This window comes from Morchella sextelata (assembly GCF_020137385.1).
Source record: "Morchella sextelata strain SCLS chromosome Unknown scls_2, whole genome shotgun sequence".
Lineage (NCBI taxonomy): Eukaryota > Fungi > Ascomycota > Pezizomycetes > Pezizales > Morchellaceae > Morchella > Morchella sextelata.
Genome location: NW_025408617.1, coordinates 1,341,231 through 1,366,285, shown reverse-complemented (window position 1 = coordinate 1,366,285; position 25,055 = coordinate 1,341,231). Strand labels below are relative to the sequence as shown.

The 25,055-nt window shown below is 48.3% G+C and overlaps 4 protein-coding genes across 4 annotated transcripts; 2 read left to right on the top strand and 2 right to left on the bottom strand.

Moving 5' to 3' along the window:
- Nucleotides 1-220: 220 nt before the first annotated feature.
- H6S33_005610 (uncharacterized protein) lies at nt 221-725 on the top strand (the record flags this gene model as incomplete). Its single annotated transcript, XM_044836975.1, has 3 exons — nt 221-354; nt 398-541; nt 620-725. The coding sequence occupies 3 exons, from the start codon at nt 221-223 to the stop codon at nt 723-725; spliced, it is 384 nt and encodes a 127-aa protein (XP_044698919.1).
- Nucleotides 726-8,374: 7,649 nt separating this feature from the next.
- Nucleotides 8,375-9,386, top strand: H6S33_005609 (uncharacterized protein; the record flags this gene model as incomplete). The annotated part of the gene is made up of 3 exons (XM_044836974.1): nt 8,375-8,410; nt 8,520-9,068; nt 9,138-9,386. 3 exons carry the CDS (start codon nt 8,375-8,377, stop codon nt 9,384-9,386), a joined length of 834 nt encoding a protein of 277 aa, XP_044698918.1.
- Nucleotides 9,387-19,163: 9,777 nt separating this feature from the next.
- On the bottom strand, nt 19,164-22,709 carry H6S33_005608 (uncharacterized protein; the record flags this gene model as incomplete). The annotated part of the gene is made up of 5 exons (XM_044836973.1): nt 19,164-20,629; nt 20,685-21,864; nt 21,955-22,081; nt 22,205-22,398; nt 22,500-22,709. 5 exons carry the CDS (start codon nt 22,707-22,709, stop codon nt 19,164-19,166), a joined length of 3,177 nt encoding a protein of 1,058 aa, XP_044698917.1.
- Nucleotides 22,710-23,216: 507 nt separating this feature from the next.
- H6S33_005607 (uncharacterized protein) lies at nt 23,217-23,857 on the bottom strand (the record flags this gene model as incomplete). The annotated part of the gene is made up of 2 exons (XM_044836972.1): nt 23,217-23,603; nt 23,672-23,857. The coding sequence occupies 2 exons, from the start codon at nt 23,855-23,857 to the stop codon at nt 23,217-23,219; spliced, it is 573 nt and encodes a 190-aa protein (XP_044698916.1).
- Nucleotides 23,858-25,055: the final 1,198 nt, after the last annotated feature.

Below are 25,055 nucleotides of genomic sequence, written 5' to 3'. Positions count from 1 at the left end.
CCAGAATTTGAGCTGACAATTAACGTGTTGGGACAAATGAATCGCTATTCCTCCCGAAGCCCTAGCTATGGATGAACCCAAGTCATCCACACAAGATCAATTAACTTCCCTCGGGAGGGAAGCATGGCGCGAGGCGTTTTTGTCCACTTCGCTTATGGGGTAGCACTTTGTTACACAAATGACGAACTGGTGGAGCTGTCTCTGCAATTACGCACCCGATATGAAATTTCCAAACAGGGTACATAGGTCTGCACATACTGCGGAGCTAGCAGGCTCAACTCCATACACACTACCATACGCTCATACTCCATGGACTGCCGAAGAGTTTAGTGCCATTCGGCAACCACAAATTCCGTAGGCGTATCAACCTAACTACGAGTACTTACTTTCCTTCTAGGACTACGGCGAAGCAAGCAAGACAATTATTTACCAAGTTACTGGACATTGTCTGCACTGGTCGACTCTCACGCCTCCTACTCTATGACACAATGATGATCCGGCAGATTAGTATTGACCTAAATATCACATCAAAGCTTTATTGGTGAGTTATGAGCGAGCTGTGTTCGTGTCCGCTTCCACAGTGATCGTAATTTCAGCTACTGATCTCTATAGATTATAGGTGGTACAGATACGATGGACCTCTTCCTGGCAGAAACCCTACAGAAACCCCTACTAGAGGATTCGGCAAAGATGAGGCTTTGTTTCCACACTCTTCAGTACATTAGCATCGGACAGAAAAGCTTGGTTACACCTCCGGTGTACTTGGATAGCTACATGTAGTCTTGTGGCTAAATCTTCTTTTACAGAAGGTTCACGCGCGATTGGAGGATAAACTCGAATCATCCCCATACCCGTTTATTTCAATTCAATTCCAGCAGTTAACGTAGATATACATAAGGTGATGAACGGCTAGCCCCGGCAAAATAAAATATATAAGCAGCGTTTTATGGGCCTAACCCATCTGGACCATCCGAAATACCTTCTGCATAATACACGTATATTTGTGTTTCCATGGCTTCGGGTACGGCTTTATATCCTGGATATTACTTTCTTCCTCCAAAGGCCGGAAAGCAGGTAAATATCTTGTTGCCGCTAGGATAGGTGCATTCTTTCTTTAAGCCGGTAGAGCCTGCAAATAATTTGAATATATGGTAAGATGGGTGGTGTTCAATATAAGTATCTCATCACTATCACTATCACATAGCGATCATTCGACTGTCAGCAGCGCTGAAAGAATGGGGAGGGTGATATACCAGACAGACAGGCAATTGATAACTAGCCAGGGTTTATCGGAATGTCTGTACGTATGTACTGCATGCAATCAATCGAGCTCCGACAAAAAAGATCTATTAAAACTACCTACTATCCTCCACTATTGGCGAAGGTGCAAAATATCGGAGATTTGCCAGGTACTCCCGCGGTACCTACAAGCAGATACAGATTTATCTAACCAAGTGTGTAAAACTACCTGGCTAGCTTTAATCACTTGAAATTCAGCCGAGATCGTAGCGTATCGTATGAGCCTGTGCAAGATTTGCGTACCTTTTTTTTTCTTTATTCCACGGAGCGGAGCAGGAAATGCATACCCCGCTCTCTGAGCAAAAAAAAAGTGGCCTGCGAAGATCTAGCGGAGTTATTGCGATTAGCGTTTTTCTTTCACAGAAGCGCAGCGCTTAATATTTACTATACTCAAGCGAGCAGATATTTTGTCTTGTATGTCTGGTGTTACCTCTCCATGAAGTAGGTATTAGATTCCTTTATCTAGCTACGGAGGGGGCAGCCGAAGACCTAGGTACCGGTGCAGCCAATATTATTGATTAATTTACTGGGTAAGTGGTGACCCCTGACGTGACGTTTTCTGCACATGGCCATAGAGGGAGGGAGGGAAAGCTAGAGACACGAAGGATACCGAGTGATAGCTAATGTAATACCTGGCACAGTCACGTTAAGACCATGTAACCCACATATAGAACATTCCCCCTATCTATATAAACAACAATCACATGATCGGATTGTGTCAGACCAGGGAGAGGGGGGGGAGGAACAAACATATCTCAATCCATCTCATTCAGCCAAGCACCAATTAATACGATATCGACTATGAAGAGTTGATTCCCCTTTTCATCGATCCCCAAAAAAGAAAAGAAAAAAACTAACCACCACGAAGCTCTCGAGCTATGTACTCCAGTAACTTCATGTACACTACCTTAAGAGCTCGGGAAGCTCCTGGAGATCTCCGTTAGTTCTCGGTGAGCCCGTCACTAGACATACCCGTCACCCCCCCGGCATTCAGCTGATCATCCCATCCTCCCTCCCATCCCGCGTTGGCCCGACCGCACTGCTACTAGTTAGCTAGTGAGTTCTGTTCCTTAAAAAATTCTCTCTCCTCTGCCATTTGCCATGTTTTACCAGTTGAAGATCTTACGAAAAGCCAAAGGCAAAGGCAAGGCCACGGACGGACCGATACGACAGACAGCGCCCCAGCCGCGGTTAACGTTGCCAGTGACCCTCTGACCGAAGAAGGATTTTTTCTTTTCCAAGTCCAGGACTTCAAATCGGTCAGTCGGTCAGTCGGTCTGGCACGGTCGGTCTGGCACGGCGGCAGACTATGTGCGGAGAATGCTCGCCTCTCGTAGGTAATAAAGTACGTAATAAATCGTAGCATTCGTCATTCACGTGATGGTTTTGTTTTTTTGTTTCTCGTGGGGTTGAAGATTTTTTAATCTCGTTTATTCATTTGTTTGCAGCCTATGGTTGGCAGTATACGGTGCTGAATTTCGGCTCTCACGGCTAGTGGTGATCATGATCAACAAAATCAGCTATTCATAGTAGTAGGCTGAGGAGGGACGAAGGTCGAGAACCATACAACAGGTAAACAACAATAACAAACATACAGGTTAAGACTTTCTCTTCCCCTCAAAAACTCGGACCCTTCTTCCATTTGCAGCCAAGCAATCCATCTCGTGGAGTCTCACATCGTGGCTCATGGTGGAGGAGGTGGTGATAGTGGTGTTCATCTGGTTAAGTGGTCTCGTGGGATGGCGGTCCGTGCTCGCCGGATTTTCAGGAACCTGGGATTCTTTTTTCTGCCTGATTTCTTACAAATTGGAAACGGTGAATGGGGGGAAAGTTTATGAATGACAGTGAGGTAAGTGGTACATCAGTGCTGAGTGTGGGGAACCTTTTTAGTCACAAGAAAATGCAGGGGAAAAGAAATGAAAGGAAATCCAAATTCTTCATGGTCATGACCGGCCTCGGATGAAGCTTCTTCCCCTTCTCCGGCTTCTTCGGTGATGGGATTGGATGGGTGGGATGGGATAGAACCTCTCCCTCTGAACTTCACCAAGGCATCTTCAACTCCTACAGTCTACTCACCTATCATCAACTCTAGATACTAACTAGCACTTACGCCATGTTCCACACCCGGTTCACCGAGTCCGAGTCCCAATATTCGCTAAAAAGTTAGCTCTTGCTGCCTTTCTGCCCTGGGCATGCGCGCGCCTTTGGGGGACAAGGCGCCTAGAGTGTGGTAGGGCACTCCAGATTAAGCTAGTATAGCACCTGTCTGTAGGTGATCGACTCGGTTACTGGATGAGCCCTCTGGTTGCACAACAGCTACTGCAGGGCTGGCTTATCAACACCACCTCCACTCACTTATCTATCCTACATCTCGGCATTCTGGGTGGTAGGCGGTGCCTGCCATTTGAACCCCGGTGAAACAAAGTCCGAGTGAGAGATGCTCCACCCTGTACTCTAGATGCTCATCAGTCCTAGGCCCGCACTGCCATATCTTCCTTTGATAAATGGTGACAATTTAGCCAACCCTCTATTCGGGCCCGCTGGTTCTATTACTTCGGTCTTCGTTATCGTATCAATGATCGAAGAATACCAGGGCTTGGGAGAGGTTAAAACATGGGACACTGACATTGGGAAGGGGTAGAAGAAGGAGGGCGGGAATAATAATGCATATGGTGGAAATAGCTAACAGTTACGGCTCACTGAACCCCAAAGGAAACAACATGGCAGGCCATTGGGAATGTGATCAATTCCTTTACTGTCGACGGGCCCTGACATAATGTAGGCGTATGGTGACATTATAAAAGGGATAAAACGTCCATGGCGAGTGAGATCGGACCAAGGGTTTCTACTAATTCTACTAATCAGTTGCCAGCTATTAATGTCTACAGATACATAAGCGAGTGGGAATAAAATGAATTTTCAGATGTCAGAAAAACAAAAACAAAGGCCAATGTCGTAACTTCTAATCAATCTGTAGATCGGATCTCCGACTAAGGGGTTGATGTCTGTCAAGCTGAAACGTGACATGTCAGGTAGCAGGCAGGGCAGGGCAAGTAGGAAAGTACAAGGAGAAGGTTAGATGGATGGATACGAGAAAACCAAAACCTCAAACTTCTAGAGCATTAGAACATGCTTCCATGTTCCTCGATGACAATTGAATGGCGTCAAAACGACGAGGATGATGACCATGATGATGAATATGAGGAGAATCAGGATTCGAGATTCTAGGGCGCTTCTAGACTCTGTCTGTCGTTTAATTATCAGGACCCTGACAGCCATTGCCGCCCCGGTGTATCATTTCCATAGGGCAGAAGTGGGGAGAGAAACCACTTCCTACTACCCCATCACCAGAAAGCTAGACCGCAGGATAATTCGGAGATGGGATGGGGCAAATGCACACTTATGTAAGTTGTTGCTTCTTAATTTTGTTGGTAATGACTGCTGCTGCAGTATCAGTATCGGGGCGATTCGCGCGGAGTAAGCGGGCGGTTGTGATCTTGAGATCGACGGAACTAGGCTCCCTACCCCGACCTACTGGCTGCCCACACCACGAGTCTAGTATCACTAACTGCAAGGGAAAATATGGGCCAGCAAAAAATGGACGTGCAGATATCTACATACTAAGGGAAATGCTAACTAGAAAGATCCAGGTTTTGGGCGAATCAGGACCAAATCAGGACTGCAATAATGAGGGGGATAGACATGGGTTTGGTTCATTATCGCGCGCGGTTCCGCTACCGATACCAAAAAGACCGTTGTGATATCATATAGTAATAAATATCATATGGGATGTACCCTCTAGGGCTCTCTACCTACTCTATCTGATTATATCACTATCTGATTAGGAATGTCTTGACCGGATTCGACACCCCCCTCCCCTTCGCAAACACACTCCATCTCAAGAACAGACAGTGTTTCCCTGGCATTTATCAGGCAAGGTACAGGTACACCAATAGGGTATGTAGAGACATTCAACGGAAGAAAACCACACTTCCTCTCGATCCATGATCAGCGATTAGGCATAAGAAATCGATCTTATAGGACCAAGGACACGTGCCACATGGAAATGCTGACCCTCATGGGGCTCTACTCTATTTCAGTCTAGCCACCTAGTTTAGCTATGCATGTAGGTATGTGGTGGTTCAGAGAAGGTGAGAACAACACGCAATACACACACGCACACTCCGCCTTCGCCATATCCTTCCCTCCAAGAATTCGAATCTAGGCTTGTAAGGTTTGGTGAGAGAAGGGGGGGGAAACGACGAAGTAGAGAATCGAAGCAAAAGTAGAAAAAAGAAACGAAACGAAACAAAAAGTGGGAAAAAAAAGAAAAGAAGAAAAGGAAAGAAGAAGAAAGAAAAGAAAAAAAAAAGGAAACCCTAATATTGAGGATGAGGGAGGGCCATGGATGCAACCCTTGTGATCCATCGAGATGAGGGATCTAGAATTTCACGGATGTTTTGAACTGCCACATACCGTTGAGGTATGTTAGGAACAGAAAAAAGAAAAAAAAAAACGAAAAACGAAAAAACCTCTTTGGTTTTCGGAGCTTCGTACTCCTCCGCTGCTTTGCCTTTGCTTACATTACATGAAGTTTCACCTGACTTTTGAAGTAAAATTTGCTGTTCCAGGTAGGTAACTTGCAGGAGAATACAAATCTCGATAAGTCAACGGAGGGAGAGATAAAGATGGATTAGAAGTGAGAGTGTGGTTGGCCTGTCATTAACCCCATGTACTTGCGTTCGTAACGGGCTCGACATCCGTACCTGGATCAGCAACAGCAGCATCATTGTCGTCAGAGCTGGCAATGTACAATTCGGAATAGGGTGGTGGTGGCAGTGATGGTCTTTGCACAATAAATTGATCTACTGTGATGCCGTTTCTGCTATAGTCTCTCTCTGTACTGTCCCCTTTAGCTTTCTTATTCCCTGATCCTGATCTGCCCTATTCTTCATCTGCTGCAGCCACCCTGAGCACCCCAATTGTGTACCGGCAGACAGCCAGACGGGCGAGTACGCAGGTCAGGGAAAAAGGAAAGCAAAGGCGAATGGCATGGCCGGGGAGGGAAGTGGGGATGGAGGAAAAAATAAAAAAAAAAAGAATTCAGTCCATCATTGTAGGCTGTAGCTTGTATGTGCATACATGGAGAAGAGAATACAGAAATTATTTAAACCCAAGTTTTCCGTCGATTGCAATCTATAGGCTCAGGGCTGGTTCCGCTTCGGTAAAACAGTCTGCATTACTTATTTCTCCGTAGTGCTGTAGCACGTCAGTAGCGGGGATTGTACATGCATATGGCAGAAGTCAGGTGGTCTTCACCTAAACCCTTTTTCCTCTGGGCAGCCGAGAAAGAGAGAAAGAGACAGGTACGGTATGTATGCGCAGTGATCACAGCCTCTTGGTACGCCAGAAATTCTGGTATGTAGGTACTCTACTCTACAGACGGGCCGGGGGAGGATTTGGGGGGGGGGGGGGGCGTTGAGCAGGTACAACACCCTGGAACTGGAACTGGGATAATCTGGAGGTGCTGTAGGGGTGCAGCATCTGTTCATGGATAGTGCTGTGGGTTGAAGGATGAATTGATACAGCCAATGACCTCCAAGAGCATTAAGATATTGAATCTGTACGAATATGTACGCAACCAATTCTTGACCCTGGTTGACCAAAAATGGTCGAGAGAGTAAAGTGGGAGAGTCCTTTGGGGAAGTACTATACGAATCACTAGAATAGGAAGTGATGTGTACCTACTTATCCACAGCCGCTCAATCTGGGTACTTGTACGGGGGGATCAGCTTGAACGTTTACGAACGAGGCTCTCTGCGTACTCAGCGAGCTACATTGTAAGTAAAGTGAGTACATGTACTCAAACTGGAACTTGCCTGCAGGCTCTCTAAATGATGTTAAACAAATGATTCACTTGTAACAGAGCTTTCAGACTGTCCCTCCGCGCGTAGGCATAGCATGGAGAATATATCACGTACCTAGTACTTACCAGGAGGATGAGGAGGGAGGAGGTCTAGGTTCTCTAGGTGTCAAGGTGTCAAGGTGTGCCTATGTCTAGATGGGGAGTTAAGGAAGAGACGGAGAGTCACTTACCAGTGGTAGCGAACCTCGAAGAACATTTGTTAACTGACCTTCATCTCCCTGCAGGTGTGGTCATCGATGCTCTGCCAATCAGTTCCTGGATTTTCTAGAGTTAAGATCGGGCACCCAGGGGCGCTTAGAGCTTGAGGCACATTGGCAGCCCATTTGTGGCCTTGGCTTGCATATCGCCTAGCTTGTACCGAGCGAGCTCAAGATCCCTATGAAACCTAGAAGTGCATTGGTGGGTTGCGGGTTGTGGTGGGGGGGGAGGGAGAGGGGCGTCCTGGGAGGGAGAGAGCCCTTCGAAGACGGGGAGGGAGGAATTCAAGTGTGGGAGGGAGGGTGAAGAGGCGTTTTGCGCCCGCGGCCCCTGCACCGGGGCTTTCGATTCAACACCGTGACTGAAGGGGCAATACATAAAAATTAGATTTTTTTTTTCCTTCCTCTTAAAACAAATAAGAGAGGCTTCCCCCCTCCCGCTCAATGCAGTGTCACCGCTTCGAGTCCAAGCTTGATTGAACTAGCGAAGCCTTTTGCTCTCCTCGACTTTCCCAGGACCCCCAACTACATATTACTGCGTGTGCGTGTGTGTTAGCCTACTACAACCAGTCTTTGCTTTATCAATTCGCCCATATCCACCACCACTTCCGTCATACCTCTTATTTTTTCTACTTATTGTTGGATACCTTCTTTTCCAAGCTCTACTACCTACTACTACAAGCAGTCAGCTCTGTTTTCTTTTGATACAAATACCAACAGCAGCCAACCCAACAAGTATAATAGCAATAAGCTTAAAGCACTTAAGCTTATTGCTCTTCCTCTCTCGTTCATATCCTACCAATCTCCTCCAGTTCCCTTCAACTCTTTCAAAATTCAGGAACTCGAAGTTATCCCACGGTCTCTACCGTGGTCCCCATTTGTGGCTCCCAACTCGGCCCACTACCCAGTGCTTTCGCCATTTGTCGATTATATCGCACAAAACCAATACCGGATGAATCAATACGATGATGAGGAGTGGATTATGCCAGTATGTTCCGAATTCTGTATTTTGTCGAGTTGGTGGACGTTGTTTGGTGTTTTGTACAAACATACACTTTTCTCTATTAGCAATCACTAATAACCTTTTACTTCTACAGCCCTCCTTAAGCTACCACGCCTCATTAGATAGCCACCATCCTATAGAGCATCACACCTATCCTTCACAACACATCTCTCACCCAACAAGCGCAGTATTAGAACAACCATTGACAGTACTATCAAGTCCATCGTTTTCTCAAGATCGTGAGCGGGACCTGCAAGACGAGGAAAGTCACTCAGTACCAGTTCTGCCTTCCTACCAAATCAGCCATCAAACGCTTTCCCACATCCCGCCAACGCCCCCACCACATACCCCTTCGAACCCTTTCAAGCGGCCATATCAACCAGATCCAACACCAGCATCTTCTCCCGGTCACCAAAACTCGCAAATTCCAAACCCAAAGCGCCGGAAGTCGACTAGTAAGGAAGCTTGGACCATGACAGAAGACGATAACCTGCTCCTAAAGTTGAAGGATGAGGAGGGCCTCCCATGGAAAGCAATTGCCCAGAAGTTCCGAGATATGAACAGAGGGGAATTCAGGGTACCAACATTACAAATGAGGTACAAGAGGCTCAAGGAGAAAATGCGGGTGTGGGACCTCGAAGATGTAAGAACCATCCTTCAGATATCTGGTCACTTCCAATATAGTTTTACTAATATTGAGTTTGATATTCAGGTTCAACTTTTGAAGGAAGCAAAGGACTACTTGGAAAAGCAAAAGTGGGAGCTTATTTCCCAGAAGATGCTCGAATTGGGCTGCAAGAAGAAGATACCGGCATCAACCTGTGAGAAGAAGTGGAAAGAAATCGCACCACAGCAGCCACAGGCTGCACAGACGTCACCCATCCAATGCCACGACATGAAGCGAGAACAATCACACTCAAGTGATGAGGGTTTTTCTTTGAACGACAGAGAAGGATTGTAATCGGAAGTTGACTTGGGGGTTCATTGGGTGTACGGGGATTTGGGAGGGGCATTTGGGGGTCATTTTGGGTCATCAGGGGTTAATCAAAGACGGTTCTTTTTTATTTATCTGGGGACACTGGTGTTTGCTGGTTTTTATTTCTTAATGTTTTTCTTTGTCTTTCCTTCAATACCTTTTTCACTTTTCTTTTTCATTTTTCATTTTTCATTTTTTTTTTTATATATCGATCCTCGAGCTCCACTATATCTCTTTTTCCTTATCATTTTCAACATCTAAATTTCCACGCTTTCGCAAGCCGGTATCATCATCATCATTTTTCAATTATTCATCTCTATTTCCTTTCTTATTTCTTCTCTTTATCTTTTTTATTGATCAGGGGGGGATCCTATTTTTTTGTGTATTATTGACCCTTTTTTTTCTCTTTTCTTTTGTTTCCTTTCTAGTCTTACAACTCTTGTGACTATGTATGTCTATTGTTTACTCCCAAATGGGAATCAGGGAGGCTTTACTGAGCCTTCGAATCTCACACACACACTCACACACACGCACTTGAAGCGCTACACTTGCTGCACTATCGCTCCTAGGATCCTGTGACCAAACGTGTTCTTTTCCCTTAAGCGGTCCGAAAAAGCAAAGCAGGGACTTGCCGTGAATAGATAGATAGTCAGTCCAGCTCAACCCCCGAACGAATCATCGTCACTTTTAATTTTTGCCATTGAACGCGAGCAGAAAGAGCAAATCGAGAAAAGAAGGAATTAAAATAAAAAATAAAAAAAAATATATAAAAAAAAGGCCATACTCTAATTACTTAAGACATGTTAAAGCGGAAGTGTAAAACCCGGTACGTGCGTCGTCTATGGCGTTAGCACAGCCGTCACTCACTCGATCGGTAGTATCCGAGTTAAACTTCACCACGTTTCCAGAAGCGAGTGGACTAGCCAAGAGCATCTACCACTCGTTCGGCGAAAGCCGTTGTTACTTAATCATAAAAGGTTACGAAATTGGGAAGAAATGATCATGGACATGTTTCTTGTTCCTGACTGATGAGCGTCCCCTGAGTGCGCGGTGGGACAAGTAAAAGGAAAAACAAACTATAAGAAACAGAAGGGGGACAGAGAAAAGTAAAAAAAAAAAAAAAAAAAACACTAGTTAGTACAGCCTATGACTTACTCAGTAACTAGAGGTATGGATTGTATGTAGTACTGGCTGGCTGGCTCACCTTCTTGTTCTTGGTGTGTTGCTTTACCTGGGTCTGGAATATAGCTACTCTAAGTTATTTATGTATGCACTCTAAATTATGTCGCATGGCATTTCTTGGATTTGCTTTTTTGTCCCGCGGCGCATGAAATGCATGCATGGGTTCGGAACCTTCGCTACTGTCCTCGAGTAGAGGACTGCGTTAATATCCAGTCCTTTAATGGTACCACCGAACAGGGCGTCGATCTTGATAAGTGCACCAATTGAAAACCCTGATGATCGTTATTATTAGGAAGGAAAAAAGGTACGGTATTCTCCCTATGTGCAGTTCCCATCAGAACACAAATAAGGGGGTCAAAAAAGGAAAAAAAAAATCAATCAATGGAAGTCGTTTTTTGCCTTCTGGCGTCATAGGGTCCATAGGTTTGGTTTGATGCAAAACGATAAGCACTTTGTGCTCAATGTGCAATGGGCTGTCATATACAGATTTAGATCATAGAGTACATAGACCTCTCCGATCTATGCCCATCAATCCCTAATTTGCCAGCATGGTAATAGGAACTTGGGGTTACGCAAAGCTCGTACCAGAAGCTTGCTCCATCGCTGATGAGTTTTTTTTGAGTCCCTGGATGTCTAAGCAGAGAAGGGTAGGTATCTGCATGCTCTGAACTTATGATTACCCCTTCTGTAATATCACCTTTCCACAACAGGATCCATCCATGGATTCATCTATCAATCGCGAATCGCATGGCCGACGGCCCTTTATTCCATCTTTTAGTAAAGTACCCGGCGGTTGACTAATTCAGCCATTCCGATTACGGCCTAGATCGGCTTTGTAAAATGTTGTTGCCGTGCCTTTGAACGTTTCACTGATAAGTCTTATTCGCCATATCATACCCTTAATTAGTGGGTTGCGTGATTTATCGCTTCTTCGTATTGAACATCTACCATCTTTAGATGCTCCAAGTATACCATGTACTTTGTTTCCGACGGGATAAACAACTGACAAGGAACGACGGCCACAGCTAGTACTGCATGGTAAGGAAGGGAAGGATGGAAAAGAGGGCTGACGACGGACGGTAATGTCTGTCTCAATTCGACATGAGGCCCGAAGGAGGTTGTGGCCAAGTAATTGTACGAGGTGGAAGTACCTGAACTACTATAGGATATTGTAGCAGGCTGCATACCCTGATCTGCAGACCAGACACCAATTTTTTTTCCCAATTTTATCTCCCCCACAAACCTTTTTCGACCCTTCTCGGCCGTAGGCAAAGTCACGGCTTCCTACACTCCTCCACGGAATGGACCGTATATCTGTACCGAGAGAAAACGAAAAGGTAGAATTAACCTGCTTGCCTGACATGTCCCCCCGGGTCTTTACTCCGGGCTCGCGCTGCTGACCCCCTGATTCATACCATTGATCATTCGGTCAATTATCGTTCGTGGGGCTGTGGAAAATCCCCTTGGATGGTCATTCCCTCCAACGACGATCCTCCAATTCCTGAGCTGAAATTCTGATCATTAATCACCAGGCCATGCAGAGGGATCTCCGCTCGAATGCTGCTTGGTAAGGGGGGGCATTAGCGAAAGATTGGCGAAGGTTTCACGACATGCGGGAAGAGACGAACAATCCAATGAGGATGAATTTGGTATGTATGGTAGTCGCAACCTACATGTGGTTAATTGGAATAGCGTATCAAAGACAGGTACACATAACCTACCTACAGAACGAGAGGGAAACATCAACCAAGCAGAACATCGGTCTATGCTGCAGTCCCCCGCATTATGACAAAGTTACCAGTATATGTCAGTACTTACATTCAAGGGAGGAACCGGTATCCACTTAATTGCTACTTCTCCTTATAGCTCCAGGCAGGCAGACAGATGCATGGCATATGCTGTCTGGCTGAACCTGTACCTACACATCGATTAGATCTAGGAGTACACCAACGTTTCTTTTTGAAAATCTTTTTAAAGAACGAATGGCCTTGGCTAATAACTACTACCCAGGTTTATCACAGATCAAGACAGGCAATAAAATCTGGGTATCGAGGAGATTTCGTCGGGGTCTTACCGCCAAAGCTGCTGATTGATTGATTGTGAGCGGAGAGTTAAATTGCCTTCACACGCCTGACTTGATCGGTTGTTGTTGTTGCCGACGAACGACGCTAAAGCCAACAAAGGCTTTGCAAAGGCGGTGTTGCAAAAGGCTTGAGACACCCATAAAATGCACAGACCATATGTTCTCTCAACCTCCTCAATTGCAAATACATATGTATGTACGGTTCCAATGGATCCCCAAAAATCACATCATCAAGCCTCTCAAGACAGGTGGAGGAGGAGGCAGGAAGGGGTGGGTGTCTGTGGCCTGGGTCTCTCTATCCGATAACCACTACTACATACTACGCACCACGGACTCTCGAGTCATGTACTATGCGTGGGTTCCAGCGGTTTATGCGTGGTGCAAATAGGGAGCACAGTTGATGTTTTTGGAAAGCATGCCGTCAAATCCAGGAGAACTTCGGATCAATTCCTCACATCAGCCAGTTAAACAAGAAAAAAATGGGGGAAAAGGGGAAAAAAAAACTGATTACTTGTTCGACTGTTCATCAGAGTGCTGTTGCTGCTGCTGCATGTTCAGTTTGAGACATGTTACCGTATTCCCGATTCTAAAGAAAATAGGGCCCGGAAATCCTTCCTCAACGAGTCATGTACGTCCTCTAACGCGTAATGCGCTCCACTGTACGTGTGAAGAAATTTTTTTTTTTTTTTTTTTTTTTTACTCACGAGAGGGCGGTTTTAGGTTATCTCCCTCGCAATGATCTCTGATTCGTTGGCCATCGGTAAACCCTGACAATGATGGCACTAGATATGTAGGTACATACATGCTTACTGTATGTGCACCCCGAATTATTTAGCTGTCAATACCCACAAATTGATATAGACAGAGGAATTTGAGGTACCCACATCACATCTCCAGGATGGAGCGTCGGTTTCCCAATCGCGTAATTTCTTCAAGGCTAGGCAGATCCCATTGCTGGTAGAAGATCCGCATACCTGCCTGGGTGATGATATTTGGCATAAACCATAGACAAGAAAACCATCTAGCTGTGCGTGCATGACGTTGCGATTGTGTACGTACAGTACCCAGGCAACGTACACCGCAGCGCCGCAGCAGCAGCCAGGTAGGTTTACAAAGCGTTGTGCTGTTGTTCAGCCTGGACAGCTCTACACGTTACTGAAACGATATTTCTCCTTCTCTCGGTCACTTCCGGGAAGAAAAGTCAATCAAAAAAGGTCCAGTCATCCTCACGTTCTACGTGGCATAATGCTCACTCACTCACTCAATCGATCACTCACTCCACAGTTAGGGCATTAGGAATATGTACGGTATTCCACAGATGATTCAGATCCTATGAGTTGTTTGCCCAAATGGTTAGTCAATTACTTATAATGGAACGTATTATTATGAACTGGTTGATGATCACTCAGTTATCAATATATGATATGCGGGTTTGCACCCTACTAAATAGCAAGGCCCGCGGCAGTTTACCACACCAGTAACTAACGGTATCAAAAGTAACGTATCAGATATCAACGTCTAGAACAAGATATTCTAGTTTCCCATATAGGCCCTTCCTGGTCATAAAAGTGAAAAGGCTACGTGCCCATGATACGATCGAGCTTTGGCATTTCTCCTCCTCCAAGGCTGTGATATGCGTCACATGAGGCACCCTCAAGTGGCGAACAGCTGAGCAAGCCAAAAGCGTTGGTTTGCCTATTATCGTTGTCAGGTCCTTTTCTTGGCGAACGGGTAGGCTTTTTTTTTTTTCCCTGATAAATGATTAACCAAGATATTCGATATCCAGCCAAAGCGCTAAAAAAAAAAAAAAACGGCTTTCTATCCGTGGTCGTATTTTCTTTTTCTTTCTAGATCTACTCCACCACATCTAGCTTGTACTTGGAAGAAGTAACTCTCGAACAAAAACTAGTAAATTAAACGCGATGGGAGCACGAAAGCCTGGTTTTAGCCGCGTTAAACATTTTGATGGGGGGGGGGACGCACACCTAGTTGTAATACGAAAAGTGAATTACTGGTCTCGAGTAAATACGAAACATGCAATTCTCCTCACAAATGTTACTTCAGAGACAGCAAACCTGATCTGAATCACTATTGCCATGTCAGTCGGGCCCAGACCATGGATGCTAGATTTAAGGAGTACTTAGTTAAGCGCGTACGTTAGGCAATGGTCACGATATGATTCAGAAAGCTATAGTACCTATAATTCTGGACCATTTGCCCCTTTGAATATTCCTATATGTCGTCAATTAATAAGAATGGATTATTCGAATACCTAACCAATGCGCCCCTGTTAATAATTAGATCGCATAATCCTCATGATACGTTACGTATATAGGCATCTGAACAAGATCATCCCCTTTATGTTTTGTTTTGACCGGGCCAATGGAAAACAGGGTAATTGAACAGCTAGCCTGGAGTACCCTTAATTATGTACGTATGTATGATGTATCTTATGTACCTCAGGTTTGTGTTCTGCCACAAAACTTGTATATCACTCAGAGATCGTATGTTTGAGTACCGATCATGATACTCGTACAATAACAAGTCGTTGTACTAGAACCAAGTAATACCGCAAAAACTCGAAAAATTGGCTATCTCCGGCCAGGGATTATTGTTCGAGATTAGTTGAATGGCATCGATCTGCATCAGAAGTTTCCCATACAAGTAATTTTGATCTCTGGAAGCTAGAGTTATGGCGGTATGGCTGAGAATCCAACATGTGGCGAATTAAACATTGTTAGGATGCCAAGGACCATCTCTAGACTGAGTCGGTCCTCAAGGCTGGAGTCACCACAAATCACTCGTATGTTTCATTTCGAAACATGCAGCAATAATGACTACATGTACATGTAGTTATGCACGACTACAATTCAAAGACCAAAGAGTCCACATCAATTAACTGATTGATATCTCCACCTATTGGGTAACGGTAAATCCTCTCCGAGGCCACGGGTGTTTACGATATAATTGAGCACGGAGTAGTCAATGTGGTTCAACCATTGGCCAGAGATCCCTGTTCACCACTCAACAGAATCCGCCTTCACCGCAGGAGTGACTGTAGAGTATAGTGTGGTTCATGGTCATTAAGGGGAGGGTAGAAGTGGCTCCAAGCGAAGATGATAGCCTCTGTCTCGTGACAAGTCCAGCTTAGCCTTTGCCTTACTCCTTCCGCTCGGGCATATGAAAATAGTGTCTGTTCAAGATACTATTATTATTGACAAATCGCTTTTCACCACTTCCTTCCTTAATTGGTAGCACAAGCAAGCATCGAGCGAGGCGTCCAATAATTAAGGTGCGAAATCAATTACCGGTACCTTGGCCTATGCGTCTTCCGCCGGTCCATCATTCAATCGTTACGCAGGGCAAAAATAAAATAATACCTATGTAGCTCTTCTGTTTTGGCGTACAGTATGCAGGAGATATTTTGACCGGCTATCAACGAACAAAGCGATGACAGCAGGATTGGTTGAAACTTTGATGATTATTGTTGATCTCCCTTTTCCCGGCCGATACACTTTACGCGTGGGCTTTTTCTGGAATGTTACAGTCTTCTAACTCTTTGCGCTTCAGATATTTTGCTTCTTTCATTGCTTTTTCCTGTCTTCTCTGGGAAAAAAGGACAAGAAAAGAAAAGCAAAGAAAGGGAAAACGCCAGGGAAGCTGAATGTAGATTTGCCCGTAGATGATCGCCCTTCCAATTCATCCCATGTGGCCGCCGCAGAACAATTGCCAGGGCTCTTTTTTTATTTTTCGAATTGCCTTTGGGGTTTGTGCGCTGACAGGGAAGCGTCAAGTTTGTTCCCCTAAAGGCTCCGCGGAAAGGACATGCCCCACCGCAGTCTGTGCTGGCCAAAAATTCAAACCTTTTTGAAAATGGTCGTCCAGTTAAGGAAACCGATTACTGAACCCGTCGATTTTGGGTCGATTTTACCTTGTTCGTGCATTTCCTTTATACACGTCTATCCATGTATGGTGGGAAAGAAAGCAATTATCGACAAGTCCCCTGATTTCGGTCATGAGTGTTGTTGAATTGGCTCAAAGAGGCTATATGCATAGCAGGGAATATTTGACAGCAACGTGTACATAGCACTCCACAGTTAAGACCGCAGGCAGCTACAGCTACATAGCTATTGCTGTCTTATAGCTATACCCCAGGATTATATTGAAGGCGGAGGAGATAGATGGACTTTCTTTCCGTACCATTGGTAAGTGGCGGCCCGTTCTTTTTCTTTGGGGGGTGATGGAGAGCGCACGCACAGTCTTTCGAGAAAAAATCCTAGTCGGGAGCAGGAACATGGATGTTGCTTGCTCGAAATGGCTCAGGCACAAAAAAGTTCCGAACTCTTAAACGTCGTAGGAATTGAAATTCCTTAGAACATGCCGTAAAATAGGTGTACCTAGGGAAATGCACACCCACACCCACGCACACTCATACTCATGCACAAGGCACATACCGTCGGTACACGGAGCGGCACAGGTATCAATCAATTATCAGCCACGAAATGCAGGTTTCGGCACATGATGTTTTTTGAGGCGTAGTGATGTCTTGGGGGTTGGAGGTAAGTATGGTAAATGAATTTCTCTGGTTACGGAAAACGTTCCAGTAACCAGTTTTCATATTATTGTAATCAAAAGCCCCACAGGAATCCCAAATGAACACACTGCTTAGCCAACTCGGAGAACTCATCGGGAGCGGGAGCGAGCACATGGTTCATGGGATCGTACCGGAGCTGACCTCCGGGCAATTTTTCTTTTTCACTTGACAGGAGTCAAGCGTAAGCGAGGTGGAGATGATGCTTTTTCTTTCTTCAACGCCGGTATTTCCGGGATCTCTCGCTAAGGGAGATGGTGGCGGAATCCCCGAGTGATAGTCCGTGATAACCAAATTGTATGTGATATAAAACTCAGCCCACCGCGGACCTCGCGCGTGTAGGTTTGTTTGTCCTCCCATCAAGTTGAAGTGGCTTGGGTCATTTCATAATATAGCCGGTACTCCCATGATTGTCGGGATTGAATTATTCAATTGCAATACCAAGATGACAATCTTGAGTCTTGTGATTGATATCGGACGCAATATGCAGTTGTTAATACGATAATGTTTAAAAAAAAAAAAAGAAAAACGGCCATTAAGAAAGGCCTGGCCTCTAGATATAGTTAGTTATTGTACTTTATCCATTTTATAGCGAGTTTGTAATTGTTTCTTTTGAAAAGTGACCGAAGTATTGTTTGCATGAGAATTGTGCCGCTGCTCGAATGTATCAAAGTAAACTCTCTCTAATATGAGAGCCCCATGAGCCCTCAGACTATAAGTCCTTATAAAACTCTGATATAGTATAGATATATCCGACTGCATGTGATGTCAGCCTTAGTTGTATTTGGCTTGATGGAATTCCAGAAATTCCGTTCCAGTCCATCCATGGTGTCCCTCTAGTCAGTAGTTAGAATCCTTTCCGAATGGACTGGTTCATGCATCAAGAAGGATCAAGGTCTTGATAAATCGTCCATCAAATTCTGGTATCGGAGGCCCTAGAAAAGTGGCAACAATTGCTGCAGTCTCAAGCATCCAAGATGCTCTCGTAACCTACCGGTCAGGTGTACATCCATCCATTTCCATCAGAGTACCTTCTCTGCCCACCTAGTTATGTAGTTAGTTAGTATTCCCAATATCAGAAAGAGATGATGGCAAGTCGGTGTTGAAGGAAGAGCAGGTATCGTGCACAGAGTGAGGGGTGAGGTTGAGGTCGGAGGTTAAGGTTTGACGTTGATGTCATGTCATGTGTAGCGGGAGTCTCACTAGCACACCTAACCCTGGATGGCGGGACTACACCTGACCCTGGAACAGAACTGCGGTCGTCAACTCTCGATATAGGAATAGTCGAGACCGAAAGTCTGTATACTTATCAGGCGAGTGTCACTATAACAAATAAGGAGCAACGGGTGAAATGGATCTTTATAACGAGAGTATTACGCATCACGATAACGGGGGGTCGACTGTAACGGATCTTTTTTGTAAGGGTGAAGTATGGATATATTGTATTCACGACTTTTGGGACAGAAGTGGGACTCCCAGAGGAGGATGGTTATACTTCATAGAGAGGGTTTGGGGGTGTTTATTGTTGATTTTACTCATCCCTAAACGTAGAAAGGTGGGTTTTAGATGAATCTTCGTGGGAATGGCGGGAGAGACGACTGCATCATGGGGAGCTTTCCTTGGCCCAAGCAATGAACATGCTCTGATTATAATATATTCATCGGACTCGAATGGCATTCATTTCATTATTTGCACGGTGCAGACGGTACTCATCCCATCCCACTCGCAATTACAGCAGCAGCAGACATACATACACAGAGAGTGACATCTCCATCACAGCCCATCACTCACAGCACCCACCGCACTCTGCTTTTCCTTTCTACTCTAACACCACAACTTCCCAAAATGACCCAAACCAAAGCTACCCAATAACGCCCAACGCCCTCATCTACCCCTACAACCACTATCACAAAACCACCAGGTTCCCCACCACCCTCCCCTTCACAAACGCCCTCCACCTCCACCTCACCCCCACGGCCCCGACCCGCCCCTCCCTCACCGCGCGCACCCCCCTCCCCGCCACCATCACCACCGGCAGCGCCCACCGCCTCCCCGCCTCCTCATCCAGCAGCGGCCTCACCAGCTCCTCCTCGCCCCCCTGCTCCGCATCCACAACAACCAACAGTTTCACCGCCCGCACATCCGGCACATTCCGCACCTTCTGCGAGAACGTGCACCCGCCCCGCCGCACAAACACAATCTGTGTATTCGCCGGCAGCAGCGGGTCCGGCACACACCCCGTCCCGGGCGAGAAGTAGATATTCGTGAATGCGAGCTGTCGCGGGTTCGCCGAGCCTGAAGAACCCGGCGAAGATGCTGGCGCAAAGGGTTTATCCGGCGGCGTGTAGGCACTCAGGCCAGTCGCCATGACGGCGGGTATAGTTCTATGTTTCTTTTTGGGCGGCTTCGGGATATTTGACGCTGCCGCAATGGGGTCAATGACATGCGTCTTCTTCTGGCGCTCCTCCATCGCGGCCGTCGACTCGCCGCCCACCAGCGCCAGCAGATCACTAATCTGCAAGTCGAGCCCCAGCTTCGCCAGCAGCTCCCCGAGCGTGCCCTTATCCACCAGTGGCGTATTCCGGCTATCTAGCAGCTGCTCGGGAAACTCATACCCGCCATACCCGCCATACCCAAGCCCCTCCTTCTCCTCCACCTCAGTGTCGTCGTCGACCTCAATGATCAGGTCCACAAACTCGTCGTCGGCCGCAATCTGGAAGTTTGCGTCGTTCTTGGTTCCCTTGTCGACGAGGCCGGGCTCGAGGTATACCGTTTCGCCGCGGCCGAGCGAGGTGCCGCCGACGCTGGTGATGCGCAGGGTGTCGTCGGATTCCTTGAGGAGGCCCATGCGGATGCCGCGGATGCTGCCGGTGACCATGACGCCGTTAACAACGCGCTTTACGACGCCGGCGGTGCCGTCGCCGGAGGTGGCAGAGGAGGAGGCGGAGGGGAAGATGAGCTCGAAAGACTCACGGCCTGGTAGGGGTGCGCAGACGGAGTCTGGGCGGATTAGGTGCGGCGGGAGTGTCCATGGGTAGAAGGTTGAGTTCGTGGGTGACCAGAAGTAGGAGTTCTCGGCATGGATATCAAGATCCGACGGCTGCAAAGGAGACAGACCAAGTGGTGGGGTTTTGGGCAACAAGTGTAGACGGGTGAACTGCGCAGCATGGAACGTATCCGGGCGAGAGGCAGTGGGCGAAAAGAACGAGATATCACCACGCCGGGGGTTCTCGCATGTCAATGATAGCGAGGACGGCAATGGCTGGTACACCGCCGGTTTATTAGTCGGAGGCGCAGACGACTTTGGAAAGATGAGCGGATGGCCCTCGGTGGTAAAGACCCACGGATCATCGCCTTTGTGCAGCGGGTGATCTGGAAATGTCAGTAAACCCAACCCAGAAAAGCAGAAACACAGAAGTTCACCAACCTTCATCAAACAGCAAAAACAGATAACTCCAAGTCTCACCCAGCCAAAAGCTCTCCATCCGGTCTTGCTTCTCGCCCGTCCTAACATCCTGCAGCCCGGCCCATCCACACTTACTCCAGCACCGTCTCTTCAGATCCCGCATGATCATCTCGCCGACATGCAGATACCACGGATCCTTCGTCGCCCGATACAGCAGATACGTGCTCTCGATAAACTCCGGCCTCCCCGGATACCACCCGAGCCCGCCCTCCACCGTGCCAGTCCTCACATTCCACCTCTCCGGCAGCGCCGAGAACCTGCTCCACAGCGCCGTATAAAAGAGATTACTCTTCGCCGCCTCCTCCACCTGCCCACCGCCCACCAGCAGCCCTGGCCAAAACGCGCTCAACGAGTCAATCCACGCACTCGCGCCCATGATGTTCGCGCCCGTAGCCAGATGCACATTACCCCACCAGTCCGCGGGCGTATCCATCTTCATATGGGCCGACACTGCGGCACTACTCTCCTCCCACACATTCCAGAACCAGGCATCCTCGCCCTTCTCCCCACCTCGGGCAAAGAGCACAAACGCCTTCTGCGCATACTCGAAAAAGCTATCCATGCCGGCGCCAATACCCGCAATAGGGCTATTCCACAGCCCCGTCTCCGCGTCGACCCCGCCGCCAAACAAGCCCAGCACGCTGCGCCGCTCCCACACGGCCTCGAACGCGCGCTTGGCGGCCTTCTCGTACTTCGGGTCGCCGGTGAGGCGGGATAGCGCCGTGAACTCGAGCACCAGCGAGCCGGCGCCCGCCGTGCACGTCTCTGTGATCTCCTCCGAGGGGCTCTCGCGCGTGGCGCTCTTGGGCACCTTCCAGTTCTTCTCGCTCTCGTGCTCGCCCTGCGGCGACCAGGGCATGGGGTGCGGGTGCGGCGCCCGCCGCGGGTACTTGTAGTACTTTGGGTTCTTGGACTTGTTGGCCAGGCCGTAGCGGAGGTTGATGCGCGGGTATGGCAACCCCGTCGGGGACTCTGTCAGCGCGGGCAGCAGACGGGATCCCAAGTCCTCCGCCAGTGACAGCAGCTCGTTGTTGTACCTTCGGCGCGGGCGAACACTCTCCGGGAGTGATGGCAGCGAGCGCACCGCGAACTGGTGGGCTGATAGTAGACCCCCGAGCGTCCGGATCGTGGTCTCGAATATCTACAAACACCGTCGCCCGCGCCTCTCCTGTGAACCTCCGTTCTCATGACCCCCTATATAGACTACCGGTAGGGGCGTGGTGATAAATACCTGGACCTTCGCATCGATATCAAACCCCCTCGACTCCCGACTGCGGTTCTGGAAGCGGCCCCACGAGCTCGTCTTCTCGTCGCAGTCCTCGCCGGCGCCCGCATCACACTCCTTCGGCTCGTTATACCTATCCAAACCGACACACAGCACACATCAGCCACCCTATCTTCCTCTCCCATCCCTTCCCTCCCGGCAACCCCGGCACCCCCGGCACCTCCGCAGCAACAACAACAACGTAGAACCAACCAACCAATAAATCCTCACAATCTCCTCCGTGGTCCTCCAGAAGCGCTCCGCGTCCTCGGCATTGCTCGCCGCCATCACCGCAAGACTGCTCAGCGTGTCGACGGCCGTCAGCGAGAAGTCGCCCATTGCGTCGTTGCGGCCGATGTTCTTGGGGTCCTCGCGGTCGCGGTGGTGGGGCATGCACGTTATCGGTTTGATCTGCAGACACATAACACACTCTCTATCAGCCCCACTATCCTTCCTTCATAGCTTTCCAAGACAATAGCTTTGGTGGTGGGGGGGTGGGTGGGTGATGGTACTTCGTCCTCCGGGAAAGCCCGCTGCATATAGTTCTCCCACCCATGCCTAAACATAGCGCGGGCCTCCTCGCGCAGCGCCGTCTTCTGGGACGCCGTCATTGCCAGCGCGCCGCCGGCGCACTGCAGCACGCACAGGAGCACCAGGAGCGGCCATAGCATCGGTTTCGGCGAGCTGTGAGCTCTCAGGTGTGATGCCGGGGGTGGTGCCATGGGTGGGTTTTCATGGATAGAAAAGGGAAAATAATAAACAATAGAAAAAATAAAAGGAAAGGAGAGATATATATATATTATGCAGAAGAAAGAAGAAAAGAAAACGAAGCTATATGGAGATGTGAGGGAGAGATCGCGAGAGAGAGAGAGAGAGAGAGAGAGAGAGAGAGCTGCCCGTTCGGAGAGAAAAAAGAGCACGGCAGCAAAGATCTTAAGATGTGTGCATGGAAGATGCGACGGTTGCAAGTTGCGGGTAATTAATAAGCCAGGGTTAGGGGTGGGGCAGCCGAGTGATGGCCTGTGCTTGGGCTGTGCGAATGATGGCCTGTGAATTTGGATATATTTACATTTATTTATCCTATAACCAGGAACCTCATAACAATAATGAAAAGAATAAAAAACCCATAATAACGCCGTTTTACCCCGGAATCCCAGCCATATTTTACCCCAAGCCATGCAATTGTCCCTTCCAATCCCCCCCATATGCATCGATATGATCATTGCATCCTACAAGATGTGCCCCTCCAGCAGGACATCCACACCCTCCTCCTCCGCTGCGGCATCACACCCAAAATACACCTGCCACGCCCCCACCTCCTCTCTCCACACCGCCCTTGCCTGAACATCGCCATCCAGCGCCAGGATCCAGTTCCCATCCATCTTCTCATACCCCCACGGCCCCGCCTTCCCCTCCGTCGCCCCCTCTGCAGAGCCATACACCAGCTCCCTATTCTTAGCCGACTGGAACATATACATATCCTCCCCCTCCCCGCTCTCGCTCTCAGTCATATAGTCCATGACCTGCGCACCGACAACGCCGTCAGCGCCCGGCTTGAGCTCGAAGCGGAGGCGCGTCTGGGAGGGGGCTGGAAGCGTGGCGTTGGAGAGGTACAACTATGGTGCTAGTGAGTTAGAATCTTGCATCAATTGAATTGTGGTATGGGGAGGAGGAAGTAACTTACCGAGCCGGCCGCGCCGAGGATGACCGGGATGCCGGTGAAGGCGGGCCCGTTGGCGAGTAGGCCCCAGCTGACTTGGTGCTTGTCGCTGGTGGCGACTTCGCGTGCAGGTGTGGGCTTGGGCGTGGGTGCAGCGAGGGAGATGCAGAGGAGGGAGAGAAGGAGGGTGAGTGTGATGGAGAGATGCATATTGTGTAGGTTTAATTGGTGGTGAGGCGTGTTGTGGAGATTGGGATTGGTAATTGTTACTATGGAACTAATGGCTTTTGATATCGTGATGATTTTAATGAACAAAGCATTGAGAGAAAGAGAGCCGTCTTTATGGATTCTCAATTCAACACGACGTCTCTAGCTAGCTCTACAGACCTAAAAATCTAAATAAACTCCAGCGGCTCTCCAGCTGCGTCGCCGTCCTTTCCCCCAAACCTCAAACTCACTTCACGATGTTTTACAGACCCCTGAGTCCCGACGAGACGAACGCTGAGTACTACTACATGTAGTGGTACGGGGGTAGCCAGCCAGCCCGCACTCTGCTGTCAGTTAGCTGCTGAGTTTATATTTAGGTCCGAGGCGCCGCCCTAATTAGCTAGCTAGCTGGCCCAAACCGGAAGAGACGAAAGCAAAGAACCCAAAGACGGCTCACGATAACTTCAATTCCTCCAAAGAGAGCAATCGCCACTATGGGCTGATGGATTCGAATTATACGTAACTCACGTCCCAGCCTGAAGAACCGATAGGACGTGCCATGTCAAGCCCATCCCCCCCCCCCCCCCGGTTCTGTGCCGGGCGTGTACAGCACAAACCCACAACCTTAATCCAGTCACGCCACACCCCCTGCCCTCTCTCTCTCCTCACGCCTCACTCGCCTCACTCCCCTCAGCCTCATCCTCCCTCTCTCTCCCAAGCTCCAACCCTCAACACCAAAAAAAAACCGCACCTGCTGCCACCCTCCGCCGGGACCCCCGGGAACCCCCCCCCCCACCCCAAACCCCTTCCCTCAACCACCCCAACCCCCTTCTCTCCTCTACGTCACATACAAAGGAAAAAACAACGTGCGACGGCTACCGGCATTCCCCCACCACCCAATAAAAGACGTAAAAACCCCAACCGCAATCTGCGCCCGGCGCTTAGCTAACTGGCAAGAAAAGGCAAAAAAAGGTGTGTCACGTGACTTTGAGACTGCGGGAGTGGTTTGTGGGTGAGACATTGTAGGTTTCTCTTTTTTTTTCTTTTGGTTTTTTGGGGTTAGGCTCGATTGGCGGTGGGGGAGGGGGGGGGGGTGCGGAGCGTTACGGTCCGGGGGGTTGTTTGTGTTTTTGTTTTGGTAAGTGAGTGGGTGAGTGAGAGTGGGTGGGCGCCAAGTCGAGTGATGGGCTGTGATCGGCAG